Consider the following 25,158-nt stretch of genomic DNA (forward strand, 5'->3'; position numbering starts at 1 on the left):
AATTGCTAAGACAAGTTAAATCGTTTGATAGATGGGAAAGACAGATGCGATTAACGAGACAAGCTTTAACTGTTGTTTGACTGCAGTTTAAACAGAAGTTTAAGCGAAATTCGACTAAACATTTGCATACGCCGAATTCTCATAGAGTCGATACATAAAGATCGAGCTCTAACATATTTTATTCTTGACCTAAATGTATTTCATCCAGAATTGTTCAAGTTCACTTGTCCTAATCCATCGATTCTATGATAATTATTCACTTTCGACATCGGTGAAATTTCAATTCACAAAATTACAATCGTATTTCCCTGAAATTACACTTTCAATTCTCGTAACCAAAACGCCCGAAACGGATGGCATAATCAACAACAATTAGTTCACGCAAACGATCGAAATAAGCAAATTACCAAATTAGTATGCCTGTTTAACACCATTTCGCGTTTTAACCGACCAACAAGGTTCTCGATGAAATTATGCCTGCGTTGATTTTAATGGCCAGCGATCGGACCCCGTATCGAGGCTTTCGAGTAACTCGAGCGTGAAACCCCGTGAAATTCAAGCTTAAATTTCACCCAGAAGACCATTCACGTCTCCGCGTCGTTGATCGTCATGAAATAAGGTTATTGAGATATAATCGGGGTCAGCTAAGGCGAGATATAGAGAGAATCACTGGTAGACACGGATGACCGCGAGCTATATCGACGTCTCCGTTCGCGTTTTACGTCCGTCCAAGAGAGAAATTTTGGTTAAGAAAAAACAGGCCGCGCGGGTGGCCAGTGTGTCGCCAGGACTTTCGTTTCATCTTCTTCTACGTTAATTTCGCGGTTTCGAAACTTTTTAATAACGCTTCATCATCGATCAACTTCTTGCTCGGTGAGCATCGGAGTCGACGTTTTTTCGATGAGCGAACGTGTGGACTGATTTTTAAAGGACGCTGCACCGATTAGTATTGGGAAACTTATCTCGTGGCTTTCGTACATGGATATTTTCCGACGATGAGCTTCATTCGTGAACAGAAAGGAATAAATTTTAAATAGGTGAGACAGATTCAAAGTGCTGTGTGTTATTCCGTGATGCTAGAAATTAAAACGTATTCGGTGATTTGTATTTCAAGGAGCGAAGTATTTTGATCGTAGAGAGTTGAAAATGGAAATTTTTCTTCTTAAACTCGTTAGATTTCAAAACGCAGCGAATCTTATCTACAAATGTAGAAATTTATGATCGAATCCTGCATACTCTTGTTTCTTCTGTTATAATTCTAACGTATCGTATTTTCAAAGATACACGCTTCCCAAAAAAAGAAAACCATGTTACAGTTTCATATATATGATTCTAGAAACAGTCGGAAAATCCGTAGAAAACCACTCGATATCCAATTCCTACACGTTTAATTCTTACGTGCGATTGTTTTGATATTCGAAGAAAGATTTCCTATGAAATTGCGGTACAATTACAGGAAAGCCACTCTAAGAAAATTGAGTCTGTCAAACGCGTTTAGGTTTATCCGTGGTACGCGAATCTACACGAGCAAAGAGAAGAGAAGTTTGGCTCTCGTCCAATGAAGTTTCCATTATAACTAGCCGCGAGCCGAGCGAAATTTCATTCACGGACCACGTACTGGTCATCGTGCACGTTACGGTAGTAACGAGTCTACGTGATCACCATAATACGTAGAATCGGATAAATCGTGACTACGAACCTAATTTACTTTCCTATGAAATCGACGCTGGTGTACGTTTGAGTTATTTACACCTACACGAATCAGCATTAGTGATTACGTGTACTGCATTATACTAATTTGACATCAAATTTCTCATCTAAAATTTTGCGATACTAAGTTCTTAACTGAATATGACTGGTCGATTCGACTCAAAATAATATAATACAGAAGCAAGTGATTTAAACGCTACTATGCATACATATATCATTCGTCTTATATAAATTAATATACTGCAGTACAAATACCGTACTAGCCACCACACGTACCATTATTCCATGATAATCATCAAACCTATAATTCACTATTCTATAATCACACCCATTGTCAACACCGTCAACACACCCAACCAATTCTACTCTGCGTCGTTCAATCCCTTCGGCCTATTCTACCAAAAAATTCCCAGGTCAATTTTACAGGCAATAAATTTCTCGCCGCATAACCCAAACCATCTTTCTACGTCATCGAAAAAGAAAAGACATTTTAAGCAAAAAGCAACCACTCCAACCAGAGGAGAATAAAAAAGCAGGAAACAGGTAGTAACCCTCTCTATAAAAAAATAAAAGAGAAACGCGGAAATAAAACACTCTCTCGTATGATGAACGCGACAGGCCAGTTTCCCAAACATCCGACACCGGGCGTACAGGCGGATTCACGAGGGCGGAAGTTGTGTCTACTCGATGAAAGAGGAGAGAGAGAGAGATAGATAGACAGATAGATAGATAGATAGATAGAGCGAGAGAGAGAGAGAGAGAGACAGATAGATAGATAGATAGAGCGAGAGAGAGAGAGAGAGAGAGAGTTGGCCTGTGCGGTCCAAGGGCAAGGAGAGGCTGGGGAGCATGGCGGGACGAAGAAAATAGCCAGAAGGGGTTGAGATCCACAAAGCAGCACAGCATCGAGGGTGAAAGAGCTTTTTGCTACGGGGTTGCCAGTCCTCGAAGCGACTCAGCGGGCCAACAGCCACTGCAAGGGGGTAACCAGGGGTGCAGAATCGATTTCAGCCCCACCCGCAGACGCGATAGGCAACCGACAGAGGCACTATCCTCGATCCTCGTACACTCGTAGACGCAGCATCGCCGAGGGAGACGCGTCGTGTCGTGCTTTATAATAAGATACTTTATCGACCACGCGGCAGGTGGAAAATCGTAAAATATATCGCTTGTCAACGGCATCTCTGGTCTATCTTCCCTGCGGAGAGGGTGGAGCTCCCGTCCAACAACTTGCTTTTCCCCTTCGAAGGATGTTACGCTGTTAAAATCACGTCGTATCGAGTCTTCAAGAGTAAATAGAATGCCGAGTCTCGGAATGGAATTCTTAGATCTGGCAGCTTCTGAGGTAGAGAGACGACTCTCTTTGAGTTTACTCCGAAGTCGTGATTCTTTTCGATCGTAAGAATAAATGGAAAGTTTACTTTCAGGAATCGTCGAAGTAAGCTTCGTGGTCTCGCTTCCTTTCGATCGTTTTCCTTTCCTTGTTGATTTTCCGCCGTTACAAAATGTTTCAAGTTCGGCAAATAATCGTTGTTAGTACGTTTTTAAATGAAACTTGCATCGGGACATAAAAATTTGAATATCTTAATAAAACACGTTTTATCAACAACACGTAAAAATCCTAGCAATTCTTCCACACGAAGAAACAAGTTCCTCGAAACATTCTGTTCAAACGTTCGTCTGCAAATTTACGATTCGAGCAGACCAGTTCCCAGGGTGGTTAGCGGAACGCAGCTTTCTCTGGCATTTTCAAAATAGACAAACGATCGACGTGTCCACGATTACCGAGAAAAATCAAACATATAAGAGGACAAGCATCGAGGGATCGCGTGTACCACCGGTGCTATTTGTTCTCATAAAAGTGGGCGTAGTAGCTCGTAAAAAATGTATTGACAATACCATTAGACCAAGCGGATTGAAGCGTCTCCCTGCTGTATTTGCCGAGGCTCGTAAAACCCGGGAATTTACCAAGAGCCTTCACGTATGTACGTCTGCGCGAAGATTGGACGCGCTCCTGCCGCTTTTCCAAAGTTATTAAACTCCCGCTGCCGCGAGAATCGGTATACCGTGACAAATATGTCGCGAATACATAGAGAAGCGCAACAGGAATGTCCATTAAAATAATTTCGACTCGCGCGCGCGGCAACTATTACGATCGAAAAAGTAAATTGACTTTTCTTGTGTCAAGGACCGATGCTCGATACAGTTTAGCACGAAAATGTCTTTCATTAACTGTGAAGCATGAGCCAGAATATACGCTGTGTCACAACTGGACAGGGGGTTGTTTTATGGATAAAAGTAAGTGGAAACAGTAGAATAATATTTTCCCGTTTAAGGTTTCGTTTACGAGAAAATTGAATTCGAAATTGATATGTTTGAGATTTCAACGTCGGAAACAAGGCTACGAAGGAAAAGTACTTTACTCTTTTCTTTTTCTTTCGATTTATCCTTGCATAACACAGCCTGTAAATACGAATAGAAAGTTTTGGAAAATATAGAGAACTGCAAAATCGGTGGTGATTTTATATAACTGGAATATATGTCTATTATAAAGAAGAAGTTCCATTTACGAATTATTGTTTGATCCAGTTAGGTAAAGGTTATGCAAAGCGTGTAGTAATGTAAAGATAAAGTCTGAGAAGTGTTTTCAGGACAGTTATCCTGCTTGATCTTATCTCAAACTTAGCTATTTACCTATTCCAAATGGGAGGAGGAATCGTAAAACCGTAAGAAGAAACATGGGCATACAGTACCTCTAACAAAAGCTGCCTTGTACTTGATTTCACAGGAAAGGTCATCCGCCTATCTGGCTTATCAGGAGAATAGCAAGAAGCACATAAACGTCTATATCAAACTCAATTCTAAATAGCAACGTAACTGTAAACATACACGTCTTGTACATGTGGTCTAACGTTGCCAACTTTCAACCATTTTGCTAACACTATAAACATTGCTTAGTCCGATCATGTACTGATACTACACTTATATCGTAAAACTGTCTGCGTTACTTATACGTCTACTTATCCGCTATTATTTACGAATGAAGACCACAGAGGAAAAGACGTAAGCCACATTTTGCATTTAGAAGAGTAGCTTTGAAATTCTATGTACTGTCAATCCTAATTAAGCGACGCTCTTTTCGTCTGATTTTTGGATTAAATATATGTGTTCGAGCACTTGAAAGATATCGATCGTTTGAATGTTATTCTTTCTTTACAAAATTTTATTTGGATTTTTATACCTTCGAACCTACAAGATTGTTAACCTTTAAACTATCCAGTAACTAACATAAAGTTGAAAAAAATCTCATGTCTATATTTTTCAGCGCAAATAATTTGTTTCTCCTAGCTTTATATGTCCATAATCGTTGCGTAACACTATAACGTATTATAAAATGAAAAACCAAATATTTCTAGATAATTTAAAAACATCGTATGAAAAAAAAGTGATCGATACACGTATATCATTAACCCCGACAACACGGGGCTATTCCTGGTGCAAGTGTGCCCGACGAAACTTAAATAGACGACTGCAGACGCGATTATTGATTTGTAACTGCATCGACCCTCCTTCTACCCTCTAGCTAGGCAATGCACGCTTCTGCTGGCCTACTTTAACGCTATGCAAACGACACAGTCACGAAAAGTCATGGAAAATTCCGTTCACAGTTTCGCACGCGATATTCGATTCTCATCGGTGCGATGCATCACGAAAACCAGACCGATCGATCGCCCAGTTTACGTACAAGTATGTCGTACGTGACATTTCTAACCGAATGACGAGACTATCGGTACGTTAAAATATAACGTGAACTGTGAATGACAGAAATAACGAGCTAAAAGTATTGCTTCTCTTTTTTCTTTACCAGAGTTTCCTCGGTTCCGGTGAAATTGCGAGTTGTCGAAAGTTCAAAGTCGCAATTTTACGGTCTAGCGGTTTACGGTTTCAAGTACTTAACAAAATTTACTTCGTCGATATTTTTCTCCATAACGTGACGTTAAATACAAGTAGAAGTTAAAATTATCTTAAATTAAATTTACTTGGTCGATATTTCTCTCGTGAATTAAAAATTATAATTGCCATTTTCCAAATGTGAAAGATCTTTCTAAAATTGTAAATTCAGTTAAAGCTAATTTATTTTAGATTTGAAAGGGATAGAATCAAAGTTTAAGGATAAGGACTCACGACGACGACTCCATATTTCACAACTTGCACGTAAAGGAACGTTTAGTTCCATTTGTCCGCTGTTCGTGTTTCCCAGCACGATCCCGTGCCCGCCGCGGTTTGAATACCGAAACGTTTTAAAACTCTTTCCATTACGAGAAACCGCGTGTCGATACCATCGAACCTACGCCACAGGAACAACGGTTTATGTAATAACCGCGGCTCGTATTCTGCGCAACTATTTTACCGGAAACACGATGATCCGAGGCAGCAAAAAGGAAGAGATATCGTTTCGTTGCCGCAATTGCAGAAAGAAAGGATGCTTTCGACGACGAGCACGAGAAGTTATTATAGCGTACTGTAACTGTACAAACGTCTCTGTTGGGAATATATATGAATGTTTAAATAATCGAGACAATAAAAGTATCTTGTTTGTCATTTTTGAAAAAGAAACGCTGTTGCCCGATTTTTTGTGATTGAAACGCTCAGTGGAAAAGTGGAACAAGGAACAAAATTTTCGATTAAATAGAACTGAAGTTAAGCAGCAACATAGAGTACTCGAATAAAGTTAAAAGAAGACAAAGTTTCCATGAAAGCATGTTTGATCGATGACATGAATACTTAGAAGTGACGTGTCCAGAGGACAAAGCAGGGACTTGGTGAAACAAAAAATGAAGAAAGTGATAGGCTGCGAGCGTGGGAATCGTTTAGCTGCCGCTATAATGTCCTCTCACTACTCAGATTCGCAGGGTTCGCGAGCAGAGACGCGATTCGATTTATTACTCCTTGCGTAGGCTACTTTTTCCATGGTACGTTGTTTCGATAGAGAAACCTCCAAGTGAAACGAACAACGTACAACGTCAAACCGCAGAAATTCAATGCAATAGATTTAGAAAGAGAAAGAGAGAGAGAGAAAGAAAGAAAGAGAAACGAAAATATCTAACTCTCTGAGCGCAACTTAAGTCATCAAAGATTTACGCAAAATTTCACCTTTGAATTTGTTTTTCAAAATAAGGCTATGTGTCGATACTTTTTGTAGCCATTGTAAATCATCAGACGTTATCAAACTATATCATGCGCCGATCGTCGTCATAACACAAGCACCATATGTTCTCTAAAGCCGTACGTACGTTCGTGGAGATGGCTGAACTTGGGCGCACATCTGCGCGATAATTGGCAAAGGTAAATGAATTAAGCTGTAAGTAGCTTTCACCAGGTGGTGTCGAGCAATAATTTCATGCAGGAAAGTTTGCATTACTTTGCTAATAGGGCTGTTTCGATGATATTTACGAAGGCGTTTCATAATACGTTGTACGGCAGGATTATTATTGGAGGCACGCCACGCTGTCCCGCTCCTCCTATCATTCCATATAACTTTTTCTGCTAGTTTTTCAACGCGATACGATACCTAACTCGCGAGTTGCGGCCCGCCTTATCCACGTGAAACATCTCGATCGATCGAAAGATGTCCCTCCGTTGATCGTGCTTGCGCGCACGTGTACGCCTCACGATATGCGCAACGTATCAACGATAATCCTGTCTCACGTTGCAAATTATTAGCACCAACAGATGCTCTTATATTACGTTACAACAAATTTGATAGCGAAACGATCATTCATTTACGAGTCATTCGATTATCCTACTCGACATAAAATCATAAAAGAGAAGTGCATAATCTACAATTTCTCACTTGTCAATTCGTTAATGTTATTATTTAGAAAATTATTGTTTAGGGAAGTCTTGATTTACAAGCTCGTCATTCGATCAGGTGCACACCAGTTACTTAACTTCTAAATCGATAATCGAAAATCAATAAATCGAACTATGCTCCTCTATGCAACAAATCGTGAATTCAGGAGAAACTCTAGGACCCGGAGAATATGGAAGCTGTATGGAAGACACAGTACACGCCGCGAGGCTGGGTATATTAGATTTACGTGGAAAGGCTGAAAGGAGCGCCACCAGCGGCAATTCGGTATTAATTAACCAAGATTCATCGGAAGCATCGGTTTTTCTACGGTTTGTTCTGGTATCGACCGTCGACGGAGAAAGCACGCCTCCGTTTCTCGCGCACGATCGCTCTGGTTCGCGCGGTTGACTCGAAATTCCCATTAACTCTGGTTGTCCTCGCGGAACCCTAGAGCCAGCAATGCCTCGATGAAAGTACCGACTGCAGTTGCACGGAAGAACCTTGAATTACAACGTTGAAGAACGTGTACAAACAGCGTAGCAAAACTGAGAAGTAACTGGGCCAAGTGGTACCTACATCGCTAAATAGTCTTATAGCTGTGCATATAACTACTTTCTAGAGGATGCGACAGTTTAGGAGATGTTTGCTTAATCGTGATTTCCGTGTTTGAGAAAGAAGAACGAAGATATAAATTGTACAGCAAAGTCAATATACAGAAAGCGTTGTCCTCCCAGCCCTTGAATAATTCCAGAGACTATTTTTTCAAGCTTCCAAAACAAGTCGCAATCGATGCTTTGGATGTTTTCTTATTCCTGGTTTCTGTATTTGACGAAGAAACACGGATAGTGGAGGAAATTGGAAAAAAGGATCCCATTCGAAGAACAGGAAGAGAGTTCTTCGTTAATTATCGAGCTCCGATTAACCCTCCACCCTAAATCCACTGCAGACCCTCCCTCGTCAAAATACTGGCCGAAAAAGTAGCAATTTCATGGTTCCGTTCACCGACCCATCGATAAAATGGCATTTACAGGAAATTGCAGCAGGATCGTCCATCTGTCAGTAGCGCTATCTCCATCTCCTGTAGCAGAGGGGGAAGCCAGAACGACAACGGACGAGGCGGACTACGTCAACGACTCGGTCGCGACCATTGACAAATGGATGGTAACGGTCGGAGCAACGCCTTTATTATGGGCATCATCCATTTACCTGGCCGCTACTCGCATCGTCCCATCGTTCGTACAGGATCCACCCCCGTGCTAATTTTTCCACAGGTCGATAAGTCGAGTAACGGTGACGGAGCATGCGAGGGGTCAAGAGTTCGGAATAGGAGCACACGGAAAGTGTGTTCGCGTCGCGAAGACAGGCTGTGTGTGTACCTTCTTCCGGCGCAGCAGCTTCCAGTCGAAGTGACTCATCCTGTTCGCCTCGTTAGCCTCTCTTTTATCGTGCTTCGTCCTCCCGCGACTCCTTTCGTCTTCGTTCTCTGTTTCTCTCTCTCTCTCTCACTCTCTTTCTTTCTTCCTTTCTTCCTCTCTTCGTACCTCTACGCTCGTGTCACCCTGGCTTAGGTGGTCGATTTATTCCCACGCCGCTGCAACACACGGGGCATACACGCACACACAACACGAGTACACACGAGACAGCGTCCTCGTGGTCGCCTCGTCCTTCTTCGTCGTCGTGGAACGAAGACCAAGCTAGGTTTGGTTGACGCGTCTTGTTGACGGGAACGACGACGCCGACGACGAGGAAAGACACGACCGACACGAGACGCTATGGACTCTGCATTCCCGACACGGCATCCTCGCGAGCCTCCACGTTGAAATCCTCATTGTTCTGCGGTCTCGCGCCCGAGGATACGTGTCCTTGGTATGGACAGCGGCATCCGCCCACTTGGAATACACGCGAACAACGCGGGATCCGTCCAGACCCGCTCGAGAGAACGGTTTAACGCCGAGAGATTCGCCGCCAAGGTCTACTGATTTTTCCTTTTCTTATACTCTCGCTCCTTTCTTCTCCCTCCTCCTTGTCTTTTTCTTTCTTTCGTTCCACCACTGACCATCAACGAATCAACGATGCACGAAACAGTCTTCTAACAGACTCGCGTTAAGAGCATCATTTTTTCCCTCGAGTATCATTCCCCTTCTCCTGTTTCGTTAATAATATCGTTTCACCGATCCTTTGCGAGACGTTCGACCGACAGCGTTTACACGTCACTCCTTCACGATGGAGAATCGCGAAAATCCCACCACCGGACGTGGTATTCATAACGAAGCATTCATCACGCTACTTAAACACGACGACACATTCGAAACATAATTAAGACGTACGAAGGACGCATCGAGGGCCACCTCGCTGCTTTTGTCACTGTTTCACACGCCTCGAGCACCGTGACACCGGTATTCGGCTTTTATCGCGGGCGATCGATGAACACGGCGGCGGAATGATCAACGCGACGATTCCCGCACCCTCGCATCGCTCGTGCAGCCGACGAGCTCGCGTGCCATCTTTCCATCCCTCGCCGATGACCAAACCTCTACGACGCGATGTCTCGTGACACGACTTTCGTTCGCCGATCCACGTAAATCTCTGGGCCCTCCTCCGCCCCTGGAGGCCACCAGAACATTCATTCTACGAGCACACGAGCGCACTAACACTCTCGCGAAACTCGCCTCGACGTCTATCGACTGACCTGATTCCGAAAGTGGCGCTATGGTACAACGCCATCGACACAAACTCCTATCTTTCGACCTTTGCACCGGATGTTCCTTGTCTTTGTCGCGAGATGAAGAATCGGAAAGTTCAGTGGGGCGCGAGAGAGGAGTGACGACGAGGGTGGCACCGAGCGGAGGATGCAGGGCGGCGTACTGTCAAAATATCTGCCGTTTCCACGGAGCCGACGTCGACGTGCCGGGGCTCTGCGCGCTACACGGGCATGCGTGATGAACGCGGTCCTCCCGTCAACGCGGGGATAATCGAACACCGTCCTCTCTCTGCCATCGACTCTACGCCAGCTACTAGCTCAATGAAAGTAACGTGCTACGGTAGAGGTCCACCGTCGAGATTTATTATGGGTAGTTTACGCGGTGTGTGTCTATCGTGCGCGTTGAGTGATTTGTTGACGGGACGAGAAGAATTTTTAAATGACGAGAGAGTTTGGGGTAATTCTTGGAGTTGGTCTGAGTGTATTTTGGATCTGGGGTCGTTGAAAAGGATTTGGCTGCACGCACAGAGTTTGGGAATTTGATATTTTCTGCTCTTTTTTTTCATTACTTAACGTATTTCAATGTTCCAGTGCTTGTGTGTGATTCAGGAAATTTTTTAAAGACGTATACTATTATTTTTGTCCTTATCGCTTCGTTTATTTTAATACCAAGTGTCAATAATAATTTAAATGTTCCAAATTGTTCTCGAGCGTTGACTTAAAACATTCCTTTTATATCCGTTTTCGTTTCAGTGGAATGAGAAAAGGAAAAAAGCGAGTCTACAAAAATAAATTCGATAATTACTACCGGCAACTTTCTCGATTGAAAATCAATTTGCACGATGATAAAAAACCTTGACACTTTCGCAGCTTCCAATTTGTAAAACGAAATAATTTCGCAAATCCGTGGCAAGGTAACCAAGCGCGATGGAAAAGCGGAGGAAGCATAGAAATGGACGTAAAGAGAATCGGTGTAATGCGCTTTCCCACGGCATGAAGCATCGGGGAAAGGCTACGAAATTATTTATCAATGTCGACGAGAATTTTACGGTTTAATGGCGCATTGTACGTTCACCGTGCCTGGTTATATCTGGCTTGTATATCGGCGAGGAAAATACGTTTTGTCGGATTTAAAGCGACGATTGTCATCGGCGAACACAGAGGTTACGACTCTTCCACTCGTGACTGCTCGCGTGACTATGAAATCACGGTCTTTAATGTCGTCGCAGTCATCTTCTTTGTTGAATCGCGAGGGCAAGATACCGAGAGGTCGCCTCTCATTGGATCGTCTCTTTCGTCTCGTCATCCAGTACTCGATCAATCGAATGACTCTTTCATCCGCTATCGAGTCGTACCGTGGTCGTCAATCTTCGTCGCGAAATCTCCATCGTTGCATGATAGGTAAATTGTAGATGTTTAAAGGTAGGCATTGTTTCTTTAAAATCAGAAAGCTTTTTAAGCTTCATGTATTATACACGAGACAAAAATAATTACAAGAATATTCAAGAGTGCTGTAAGATAAATATTGTCAGGTATACGATATTATACGATACGAATTGTGAACCGATAATGGTTTAACTTTGTTACGTACTTGCATTTAATTATTTAATATGTTATGTATATATGTTTATACTGGCTAATTCTTTATCTATTTTTAGACGATCCAAAAAATTACAAGCAAAAATTCTTCTCGGATCATTTCCATCCAATGATCCGAGTTCCAATTCATTCCCCAAACTCGGAAGTCCCGAGAGAAGCCCCAGGTATCGAAGTTGAAAGAGCGTCGTGACTGCCTCCAGTCACGTCTGTTCTCCCGGAATCATAACAGTTAATTCTTATTTCAATCGCAACGTCGAATTTAATTTCTACGTAGAATCGCGTGCACCGGTCCCATTCGTGCTCTCGAAAGCCATTCCGGCAACTTGCTCCGAATCGCGTTGCAAGAATGGAGATTAATTCGCAGAGAACTTCCGACCGAAATCTGACGTTGATCTCTTACGTTCGTCGAAACATACAATTAAACCAATGTAATGAAAATATGCGCATAATTATCTTCTTCCGACTGGATAAAGAAAAAACAATTTTATATGTCACACGAATTTTCCCTATTTTTACATCTTTAAACCTTTCATGAAGTCGTAAACATTTACAGTCAAACGGAGAACGGTATAAACGTATTCAATTCCCCTAACAGCAACAACTTTTTACTCCTCCTACTACGTTTTTTTTTCTTTTTTTCCTCATTTTAAACGTCGAGACCTCGTTGTCCAACAAAGCCGAGCGAAATTTATCGGGTGGCTCGTTCGCCGCGCTTATCTTGCAAATCCACCGCGGCCACTCGTTCCTCGCGTACTTTCATCTCACGCGAATTGCTTCGCGTGATCGTTCGCGGCCGACGAAGTGAAAATCCTACATATCACGGGACGAAACTTCATCTGTTTTCACTTCCACCGGGGATCCTTTAATATTATACGATTATGATTTTCAACGATAAATCTTACGATAGAGATCCTCGTAACGAAACCACGCTGACGGTTCATACATTTCGTCGATGATCAATTTTACAGATGAATTTCACGCAGAATACAGATTGAACCTGATATTTTTCGAACTCGCCACGGAAGAGAAACCTTTTGAGCTCTTGTTAGTCGATTCACGTTTTGTTTTATCAATGCAGCTTAGATAAATGCGTTTCTAACTGTACCTTCTTCCTCTGGTGAAAAAATGCAGAGATACGATGTTCCGGGTATTATATGGCATCGTACTAATTCTGATCAACAACGAAATTTCAATTATACAGGGTGGTTGGTAACTGGTGGTACAAGCGGAAAGGGGGTGATTGTACGCGAAAAAAGAAATCGAAATTATAGAATAAAAATTTTCTTTTTTAATTTTTTGTTTTAATTTTTCCATCGAGACAACGATCTACAGTGAGATACGTTATAACGTACCGCACGCGTACCGAGCGAAAATTCAAAGTCGATTTTCTCGAAAACAAAGCCTCGAACGAAAAATTTGTATTCTATACTTTCGACTTCTTTTTTCGCGTAGAATCACCCCCTTTCCGCTTGTACCACCAGTTATCAACCACCCTGTATAATTGAAAATTTCCAACTATTTAAAAAAAATAATCAACGCCTTTCATTACTTTCTTAAAATTCCTTTGTCCGTGTAATCGATCAAAACATTGATGTAAAATTCTATAATTCCAATTTTTAAAGGCAAGGACGATAAGAAAATCTATTTTTCTGAAGACGAAGACATGGTACTGCAATTGCAAGGTACTTAATCTGTAAAACTCGAAGAGCACAATCGTGGTACCATCACAGACTCCTTTAAGGAAAAACGAAACTGTGTCACCGATATTAAAAATTCCAAATTATTAATCGTGGCTGGAAAGTGCGACAAAGTTCGATCACCGTTATTCGGCACGGATATGGCGGGAGAATGAGCAAAAAATCGCGATATGCAAGTTTGATGGGTGGATAGACTGGCGCCATCTATCAGGAGAAGTCAGCACCAAGGCAACCTCTTCCGCGTTTCATCAACAATGCAGTCGGGATCGTGATAGATCAACAGGGGATCCTCGAATATCACCGCCAACGAGAAAGTCATTGCAAATTTGTATGCAAATCGGGCGCACCGTGTACTATTAGCTCGTCTCTTCCAACTTCCCCTGTACGAAATCGCGCGTTCGTCGTCAATTAAAAACCCAATTTCTCGCATCGATCACTGAACCACGATTGGTCGTGAAAATTGCTAAATTATAAAATACATAAGGGGCAAACGATTTTTACCAGTGAATTTAACCTCGCAAAAATGTCACTTTCTATGCGATACAAAAACATTCGAGACAACGCACGACCTCGTTCCCACCCGAACCTTTGTAACGTGTGTACAGATAAAAAAAAAATTTTTTTTACTCGCTTACTCTTGTAATATCGACTTTAAATAGGCATTGTATATTATCGTATATTATTAAGTCTTAATAATAGAAAGATTAAGATTTCCCTATTCTTATTCTTCTTACCTATTAAATACGATAATTGATTGTTCTCACGATTATTGGTTCGCGTTACACTCGTGGGACAACGTGGGTCGAGGCGAGACCGCGTAGGATGACTAGAGACTCGCTTTTAAGTCTCGCACCTGGTATATTCGTTAACCGTCAATTGCTAATTTTTACCCGACAATTCTAAACACCAGCGACTCGAAACTTTCTGTCCAAAATAACGTGTCATCGTTCAGTTAACCCATATTCACGTAATAAGGTGTGCTTGCTCGGGAAACGAGTTCAGCAGTACGTCTTGTCTCCAAAACCGCAAATTACAGGCGCAAGAGGGGAGAGCGCGTGAGCGATGAATCGCGACCGGGAATCGCCACGAGTCGACTCGCTCTTGGTAAAGAATGTGCACGGCCGAGCCGAAGCGCTATGATTCAATTACGGGGTAACCGGCATCACGATCACGTGTAAATCAAGATAAATCGCCGGTGTACTCGACTGTCCTGGTTCGACGATGTTGCGATATCGCTGCCGGATAGCAATCAAATTGTCAGACGCTCTAAGTGCGAATCCCACTTCTTCGTTGCTCTAAATATACGAGAGCAAAGAGAAAGAGAACCCGCCTTCAACTACCAAGCCTTTCTTCTTCCTTTTAATCTTTCTACTCTGTAGATCAATGCAGCGAGAGCAGGAAATATCGATACCAGGCGTCGATGATACGATCCTGGCATCCGCTCCAACCATCTTCAATCTTCTTTCTTATACCAGAGTTTGTTCGATGAACCGTTTTAGATTCATCCCTCGTTGGGCCTTGTTCGATTACTTAATTTACTCGATGTTAGGTTATGTCAAAGTCATGATATAGGATGATTGTAAAATTGGTCAGCGATCGTGATATATAATCACGTTTCGAACAGTTGCAACAACAGAATCGACAGAGATACGGACATGTGGGCAAACAAAATTTCAATCGGAGACTTATTAGGAAGAGATGTTTGATCGATGCAATGATACTAAGCACGATCGTATCTATAAACAGAACTACTACTAATCTCATCTTTAAAGTTACGCTTAGATTAAATCATCGTGTAGTCGTAGTAATTTATGTCAGCCTTTTCAACACGGATATCTTTTTATAATTTCAGGAAGAAAGAACATGCACTTTCTTTCATTTACTTAATTTCTCAACATATGATATTTAACGTTAGAAACACTCTACGATATACATACATAGATTCGATAACGCGTTTCCAATAAATGGTTAGATCATGCACCGAGGGATTAAAATAGCACGCGACTAGCAATGAGCGTGATGCGTGAAAAACGAGGCTCGTTATAATTTGCTTATATAATTCGCTCTCGAGTACGAAGATTTCAGATTAGGAACGCTACAACCTTAGATACTTTGAATATTCCGAGTCCTAACGAAGAGTGATTTAAGACAACTTTGGAAACGACTCGAAGGAAATTTCAATATACGTTGAGGGATTTGAAAATCAAACGCATAATTGTTATCACGAAACAAGGAATTTAAGTAATTACTCTCTATCTGTCGTTAAATCAACGCTGCAAACAATTCATAGATTTGAAGTTCTCTCAAAGATTTGTTCGTGGAAACATGCAAACGTTATTTTAATCCGATTTAATCGTAATGACTTTAGTTCGATCATCCATTGATTCCCCGTACACGGAGGATAAAAACACAGTAGAAAAACATTGTTCGCCATAGTAGAGAGTTCTCGAAGCGAGTTCCATTGGCAACATGAAGCGTTCGTTTGCACGTGCTATTGTGGCTGGGCGGTCGCGCGCACGTTTGACTGCGTCGAGGATCTTAATGAGGCGAGGAAGCTTCTTTCGCAATTGATTCGCGTCAGCCAACGTAATGCGTACTCTCTTACCACGGTTCGTCTTCTTTCCGGCTGATTTAAGAGGCACAATGTTGCGCACGCCAGGTGAGAAGAAAATACGCGACCGATAAATTTCATTATAAAGTTTTATCGACGTTTTTGTAATTGTCGTTCGATCGATAGCTTGGCTGGTTCTCTCCGCGCCAGCAAAGAAGTTAATTATCCTTTGCAACAAAAACAACCGATAAGCGTTTCCGTGTTGCTCGAAGAACTTTGAAGAGTTAATTAAAGGTATCTTGAAAATTGTAAGATTAACTGGGATTTATAGTACAATACAATAGCTCGCGAAACTATTTTAATACCTATCTTCGAAAACTGTGACGCGTGTATTGTGTGATTTTTGTATAAAACATTCTGAAATTTCATGACTATATTGTTGAAACTTGGAACTAATGTGAAAATGTACGTACAAGTCGGAGGATATTTATCGCAGGCATATATGTAATAAAAAATTAAGGTCTCGTGTCTCGGTCCCAGTAAATGTCGAGGTTTACTAAATGCTTCAAAATATTTTATGTAATACGTACAAGTTTTCTATGGTAAGCGTTCAAATAGTTTCGTGATCCAGTATATATCTCTAGTTTCGACTTCGCTGCAGAAAACAGAAGTAAACTAGTTTCATGTCACGAAGTTTCCACTGCATCGAGAAAATGCAACACGATCTACCTGGAACATTTTTCCAGCGACCGAGTCGTAGATCGGTATGAGAGATACGATTTGCGGCAGGCTGAAGTTTCTCAAGGCAGGGAATAATGGGAAAAATCGTTGTTTCAGCGAATGATGCGAGAATCAAAGAGCGGTTCGCAGGCTCGTAAGCGCCATGATCGGGTTTAGGTGGCGATTAAAGCGTTGCTCTCGAATTAATGGTAGAAAGGAATCGTATAATTCGACTCGACGAACTTGGAATTCGTTACATTAGGCGCGTCATTGTTTAACCAGCGATGATTAATCGCAACGGTTTATTCTGAGAAACCTCCGGGCTCTTCCTTTTGAAGACGGAAGTACACATCGAAATGCTAGATAGAGATCACGCTTTATAATGATCGTTCGTGATTCAAATATGAATACGATGATACGAACCTTTCAAAGAGTGAATCGACGGTACTATGTTCGAATGCTAAGTAGCTTCGTGGTAATCGTGATCTATTGCACCTAGGAAATCATTCAACGATAACAATAACCTATCCCGCTTAGCGTACATCGTTTATTAATCTGTAACTGCTATTGTTAGATCGAAGAACTTTAGACCATATAAACGTTGTTATAATTTCCCTCTTAGTTCTAGAACTGTCATCAACTACCTAACAACTTGTCATGCATAATTACATGTATTGTACATCGATGATTATAATCGAAGCGATACCGTGAAAATAAACAGATGTATACAGATCAGAAAGATCATAAGAGAATAAGTATTTTTCTTAATTTCCTAATTGTAATATCACTTCACGATTAAACACGTGAAAACATAAGTCGTTATGTTCGCTTTATCTAAGAATTTTTTTACAAAACATCGAACGTTTTTCCATATGAAACGAATATTCAAGAAGCATTGTGAGACGATAGATAAAGAAAGAATGCGATTCACACACCATCGATCATAATTATCCGATCTTGTCATCGCCATCATATGGTAGTTCTTTCAACTTGGAAGGTGGGAACGGATGGAATGAAAATTAAACTCATACTAAGAATCGTAACATCGGAATCTAATTCTCGATTAAAATGCCACTGGCCGCGTAACAATGCGACGGAAATGCATAATTCATCGATAGCGAGTCAGGATCCGCTCCACTAAACGGATAATCGTCTAACGAGGATGATCTTGCGGGGAACGCGACCGCGGCTAACCGAGCACCAGATATCGCCCCGATCTAAAGAGCTTTCGAATTAATACCTGGGTAATTGCGAATCTAATTAGAAGCGCGTGACACGAAGAAATTCGAGGAACGTCGAATAAATCAGTCGTTACCAGATGCTGTAACTGTCCAGCTAAGCTTGCGTTCGATGATTACGTAAGAAAAAAATTTAATAGCTTGTAGCGTTCTTGTCCTGAACATGCTTCGTTTGGAATGCAGAAACGCGATTAATGAAAAAAAAAGTTATTTTTGTTAATCTTTTCGCTGTTCAACGAGCGTTCTTTAAATTTATAACAAGAATAGCGTTTCATAAGAGCGTAATAATTTAGAGAGATAAATTCAGGTGTAATTAATTAAAATAACCAGAATGAGACGTTAAGTTACCTGGATTCAAGCGACTTGAAACCATCTGACCAGCGTGAACTTGTCATTTAAGTTGAAATATCCTTTCAAGTTTCTATGCTCGTCCTCGTTAGTCAGGTCACTCGACTACAAGTCGCTTGTATTCAAATAGCTTGAAACCAACTTACTAACGCAAAACCAGTTATTTTACTCGACTTGAAAGGAACAATAGTTGCTACGTAATGTTATTCATAGTTTGTTAATGTTATTTCCACTTTCGCTTATATGTGTTCCTTGAATTGAGACCACTCGGTTTTACGCTATCTATTTTCCATTAGGTCTCTATTTGCCATTAGATCTCTATTTGAAATCAGATTACGTGAAATATTTTATGATTGTAGATTGATCTTTATATATGCATGAATTAAGTCTCGATAACAGTCAGCGTTAATATTTAAACACCATTTCGCAAACATCAAATAAAGCTGGTATTAGGAACGAAACAATCTTAAAATATACTTCCTACAGACTTCAGATTCCTTAGAAGAGGACCATATCTGAACAATTCAACACCACGTTTTTCCTAAATTCCAAAAGTAAAATAGTTCAGTTTCAATGCCAGTGAATCATCATTCTCCGTCAGTCTTATAAAACCGAGACTAAGCATTTGATTCAACCATTGTTTACCGGAACGCATTCCACTAAAATTACCCAACCAGCGATCGTTATCGACTTACACGATTCACGATCAGCAGCCAGATCGCGAAGGTGAAAGTTTCGTACGCGTTTTGAGCGCTCAATTACAATTTTACCCTTATCTCGAGGTATATTTGCAAACGAACGATCGATAATCGACTCGAACAACAGCCAACACATTACGTGTCGTCCTTGCGCTTTAATCGTAGCGTAATTGCACGCTTCACCCCCCTTCAATTAACAACCACCGTTATTATCGAATATTAATTGGCCAGGCGACGAGAGGCGTGTATTTTTTCACGTTGCACGCGTCGAACAAAGACTTGTGCCATTTATCGAAACCTCCTATCGAACCGGATAAATAATTATGTAGGTAAACTCTTCCTGGCCGCGATAAATCTCACCATAACCGTGGCTCGCCATTCATTGTATCGTCGCGTTGTTGCGCCGCGGTATCAGCGACAAGCAGGAAGAATTTCTACGAGTTCCATTTCAGTCTGTTTCCGTATTTGCGGAAAGCGTATCGAAACACGTGGAGAAAGAGAGAAAGAGGGAAAGAGCGAGAGCGTAAGAGGGTGAGAGAGAAGGGAAGAAAGGCAGGGCCACGCGATACGCGTTAAACAAAAGGCGTGCTTATTAAAGAAACGAACGATCAGTGCCGATAATTCGTAACAATAGGCGAGAAACCTCTATTGTACATTGTTCCGATATGCTATCACTGTTTATCATCTGATTGATTTAGTGCGACGACGTGGATCGCGCGACGTGAAAGACGGAACGGATTAGATGCTTTAAAGAGCAGACAAAAAAGTAAGAAAAATGGAGATAAGAAGGGGGGACAAGAGTAACGAACCGCGTTAACGACGAAAAATACGAGCAACCGGAAGCGGGAAACGCGGAGACACAAACGCTCGTTCCGTTCACCGAAGAGAGTCTCTCGCGGCTGCTGCGCTTTCTTGTCGGCTAATGAGTCGGTATTTATTGCCTGACCTTTACCGGTATGTGTATCCTCGCGTTTCCTCCTCCATTTCGTTCATTAGCAGCCATTAATTCGCTTGAAATTAAATCTGTAATATTTGCCCGAGGATCCTTCGTACGAGGAATCTAGCAATCCTTATTGTTGCGTTAAACGAAAAAAAGAAAGAGGACAAAGTGGATACACACACCATGGCGGCGTTATCAATCGAAGGTTAAATAAATTTCAGGTTACAATTGGCTCGCACCCTCCTATATTTTACGGAGCTTACACCGAAAACAGAGGTAGTCGCGTGGTAGCTGATCCCACGAGGGGAACAAAGATTGTAATCAAACGAGTAGATACCAAGCGACTCTTGATACTTTACGGTGGAACGTCGCGCGATGTATGTACACAGAAGCCAACTAAGGAACGAAGTGTTTCAATTTATCGCCGGTGCCACGACTCTCTGTACAGTTACTCGTGTGAACGCCGACTCTAATAACATTATAAATAAAGATACGAATCTCGTGCGCGCTTCTTCACCGTACGATGTCCCTACGCTGAAACGATACGGCATTCGTTTATCCTGACTCTTAAAAGACTTAGCCGTGCCTGGCGCGATCCACTGACAATTACGTGCCTATCTTGACTGATTACGGACTACATTGAAATCATTAAAGTTATCAATAGCTGTGTCAGTCCATCGAGATCTTCAAAGTTATTGGAATTATTAAAATCAAGGATAACATCGAACTTATCAAAGTCATGGCTAATCCCATTGCTTAAGTGACTCAAAAAAAATCGCTCTTTGAATGGTTCAATCACGAGTGACTCGTGATTATTATTCCTCGTTTCGAATGCAACGAGTCTGAAACATCTAATATTTCACTACACATATTCCGAATAGCCTGTACATCGTGTCTAGCGAGCATACAATCGGCGGAGCCACGTTTCACATCGCGGGAAAGGTCAACATCCAGATCGAAGATAGAAGCTGAGATGTTTACAGCTATTATCATCTAGTTTGCCCGCGGTGGAACACAAATACAAATTTAATACCGATCAATCATGGACGACGTACTAGACTGACCTCGCCCAACGTTTATACACGAATCTCTTAGTGAAAGCGATAGACCGTTACGTTACCCCGCTACGGATGTAATAATTATTCAAAAGTGGCGGTGTTCTCGTGTTTTACCGCACGATAGGATCACTATGCCGGAAGAGACGTTCGGACAATATTAGTTATCGTTAAGTGATCGATGGAACTCGTGCATTTTTCCACGAAAACAACCCCTCGCTCCAACACAATCGTCGAGACTTTCGCAAAAGCTCTTGTCCCGCTAGGAAATCACGTTACGAACTTGCCGCCTCCTGACTTTACGCAATAACTTCCGGACAATCGATAATGCTCCGGTGCATCCTCGCTGGTCTACTTAGTTTACGGTTCCCGACACATGGAACATCGACGTTGCTGAAAAACGGTAAATACCTCTGCGGTTGGCCTGGTTTCGATTCTCACGCGGAATTTGTGATCACCTTCGAACAAACTCGTAAATCTTCGATCTTTCACGTAAGGATGATAACGAGGCTGGTAAACGTTTCTTCGATAGTCGTATTGACTAACAAGCGATCTTTGTGCATAAACGTTTAAAAATCTCACGGTGCACTGTAGATGCAGCGAATTTTTACTTCCGATGAATTTATTTATTGATATAGGATACGAATGCGTGACAACGAAGAGAATTTTCTCACCCTTGTAGTCGTTAGGTTCAACGTATCTCGAACGTCGAGCTCTTCCGCCGATCTTCTCAATGGTGAAAGAAGCCTCATTCTGATCGTACGAACGAGACATCTCCAGCGACGAAAACGAGGAAATCGTAGCATGAATTTCACGGCTATCAAACGCGTAAAGCAAATAACGAAACAGGAACTGTCTCACGCTCTCGTCGCGACAAAATCCATTGTGGAAAAATTAATATTAATCAAGGTGGATGCCGGCGTAGTTTGTATGCAGATGGGGGATTCGGTACGCGTGCAACAGAAAGTCCGAGTAATTACACCGTCGCCTCGCGGAGCAGAACTGAAAGTGCTCGCTGAGTGTTCGATGCACGAACCGTATACCAACCAAATGGGGGAAAATGAAATTTGAATATTTCAATTACCTAAATTCTTTCGTACATGTAAGAATACTTTCATCTATTAACGTTATTAATGAATGGAAATATACGATAAAATGTAGAGTTTATTGCTCTAAATCTCTCCAAAAATAATTTCCAACTAAAACACGCTATTGTCTCTTTATGTTATAATAGTTGGCTAAAACTGAAGCGATATAAGTTAATAGAAGTAACGTAAATATTAAAAATCCTTGCACATTTCTCATGTTTGATACCAGTAATTTTGACTAGTTAAGTAGCTCTGATGTTAGTAAAAAATAGTAATAATCATATAAAAATATCAAAAGAAAACCTACAAAAAATATCGAAGCTCTGTCTCACGAATCACACTTGATCTTACTAAGCTTCTATACACCTCTATCCCAAGAAGTTTCCTGTCTAAATTCTTGAATCTTCTACCTAAATACGATCTCACGATAGCAAATTAATTGCATGTATTTCTGCAACGTATTGCGTGAACGATATAATTAACGGCACACCGTAAAAAACCGCAACCGAACGGACGATTGCGTGAGTCACTTTCATTCGCGTTGGCGCGCCAAGCGCGCGAATTAAATTGAAACGCGCGAATGCGCGCGCCTGCGCGGATAGATGCGCGAGAGACGAACGCGCCGCACATTCAAAATTTGTCGATCTTCGCGCGTATACTCAAACTACGCGTTGCGCAAGTGAAAAATAGCGCGCGGTCTAACTGACAAATAATCCGATAACAATACACAAGTTTCGGTAGTTTATCGGTAGATCTTTTATTTACCGGGCGGATTTATTCCTTTCTCGTTGTGACCGAATTTACGCTCCGCTATCTTGAGTAAAGGAAGTAAGATAAATACCATCTTCGATTTTCCAAATGGATAGAAGTTACGAGTCATATTTTGCTAGTTCCTTTGTGATATTTATTTATCGAGGCGTGAATAAACCGAAATAACTTTGTTATCGAGTGTTCGTTGTTCTTATCTTGTTAGAGAAATGTCAGAAGACTACGGTTTAAAATCATATCTCAATGTTTTCGAAGCAGAGAACACAGAATCTTATGTCACCCGTAGAATAATACAAAGTCGTGTTAGTTATCACAGACGTGAAATTAGGTCTAGAAAGATTAATTTCAAAGTGAGCTAACAAGGTTGTCCTATCTTCACGGAGATAAATTACAAAAACCATGTAAATCTCTAAAAACGTTTGTCTTGCTCAAATACGTGTAACTCCAAACATCTATCCGTATCTATGAATCAATTAACGATATAATTATACAGAGAGCAACAGGAAAAAGATCTAACTCCATCAATCTTATTGAAACAGTCTAAACATAGCCTTCTATCGAGAAAACGAGCCTTCGAGCACTCGCGTCCGCTTCACACCCCTTCAGCTCTCTTCGAACTCATTACAAAGCGTGGCCGGTAACATAATTCATTGGAACAATAACGTACCTTGGCCCGGCTGGTATTCGAGAGCACGAAGAGAGAAAGAAAGGGAGAACACGTAACTGAATGCTCTTTTATCGTACTAATTTAAATTTTTATACGTAGCCGCGGCCAGGGGAGAGAAGGAGCCCGGGAATCTTTTGTGCGTCGTCGTCGACTGCTAAGCAACTATCATCAATTATCCTCCGACATTGGCAGCGCGCGGCTCGTGGCACATCTCGAGCTGTTCTCGATAGAGCCTCGAAGAGCTGGGAGAGACGACGCTCTTTCTATCCTTCGAGACTCACGAGCGTTCACCTCACGCCGACACGAGAGAACCGGAGTGGGCCGGCTCGCGACGGTACAGATTCTCTCGACACAATGCCCATTCCTGCCGTGAAATTGTCTTAATTGTGATTAAAGTTTTTGTCAGTCGACGCCGGATGTTCCTGTGTATGCACGAGGATAGAGAAAGAACTAGGTTTCTCCCGAGACACGAACAAAGCCCGCGACACTCTAGATTCTTATCGAATACTGGATTTCCTACGTATACTTCGTAAGTATTAGGACACATATTTTATACGAAGCGTGACAATTGAATCGTCGAAAAGGCAAATTAATCAACTCCGCTTTTTATTCAAATTAGCAATTTTACAATAGTATTCAATAGCTCAAAAAAAATTTTATTTTCATAAAATTATTTACCAGAAATAGAGAAAGCGTAAATAACCGTAAATTCTAAGATAAATTTTTAGAAACAATGTTTGTAATTGTCATTCGTCTATGCGATTTAATTTGTGGAGTTGGTCAACGTGATTTCTAAGCGTCCCAAAACTGTTCATTCCATTTCGTCTGTCTTACTAAATTAAGTCGTTGAAACTCAACAATATTCGCCTTACGCACGTCCCCATTACATTATTACATTTGCCAAGTATAATCAGGTTGATGACGTTGCTCCATAGATCATTTGTCGCGTCCTTCGTGTTGAATAATTTGATTCGATTTGAGAGCGCGGTTAGACACATTGATGGTGTGGAGAGATTGTAAGAAAAAGTACGAATTCTTTCCGCGATACGTCAACGTACGAGGTTTTCTGGATCTTGATAGCCGAGAGCTGTTGCAGTCGATGCTCGTTAAGGAAAATGTTTCCGGTATTTCGCAAGCGCTATAGCCAACTTTGTCGGACGACTAAAGACATTGTAATAGCGAGATATATAGGGTAACCGTGTCCTTACATTTTAATAGAGCTCATTGAAGAGACTAGATTACCTTTCAGATGTCTTTTATAAACTTAACCGCGAATACTATATATATATAATACTAATTATGTGCTTTTTATCGCGACATCCTTGAATCTAACTGAAAATGTAACCGTTAACTCAACTATATCGTATAATACAAACTATACATATTATACATCGCTATACCACTATAGTTAACCCTTAACTCAAATAACACACGATGCCAAATGTCTCGATAATTTTCTGTTGAGGTTTTATGTATCTCGAAATAGAGAGAACAAACACGTGGATGAATGTATTATAGGATTTC

General features: G+C 41.4%; 1 protein-coding gene across 6 annotated transcripts in view; it reads right to left on the reverse strand.

Moving 5' to 3' along the window:
- The window catches only part of LOC117235250, a 305,200-nt gene that overhangs the window by 272,398 nt on the left and 7,644 nt on the right, over positions 1-25,158 (reverse strand). For 3 of the 6 annotated variants that reach the window (XM_033497115.1, XM_033497114.1, XM_033497113.1), the window contains exon 1: positions 8,771-8,881. The exons of 2 other annotated variants lie outside the window; for them this stretch is intronic. In XM_033497115.1, the coding sequence (XP_033353006.1) occupies positions 8,771-8,866 (96 nt within the window). In that variant the 5' untranslated portion in view covers positions 8,867-8,881. Of the gene's footprint in view, positions 1-8,770; positions 8,882-8,940; positions 10,498-25,158 lie in introns of those variants that run through there. One more of the 6 variants, XM_033497117.1, reaches the window with a different exon arrangement.

The sequence above is a fragment of the Bombus vosnesenskii genome, unplaced genomic scaffold (genome assembly GCF_011952255.1).
Source record: "Bombus vosnesenskii isolate JDL3184/JDL3185 unplaced genomic scaffold, Bvos_JDL3184-5_v1.1 scf7180000013314, whole genome shotgun sequence".
In the NCBI taxonomy this organism is placed as follows: domain Eukaryota; kingdom Metazoa; phylum Arthropoda; class Insecta; order Hymenoptera; family Apidae; genus Bombus; species Bombus vosnesenskii.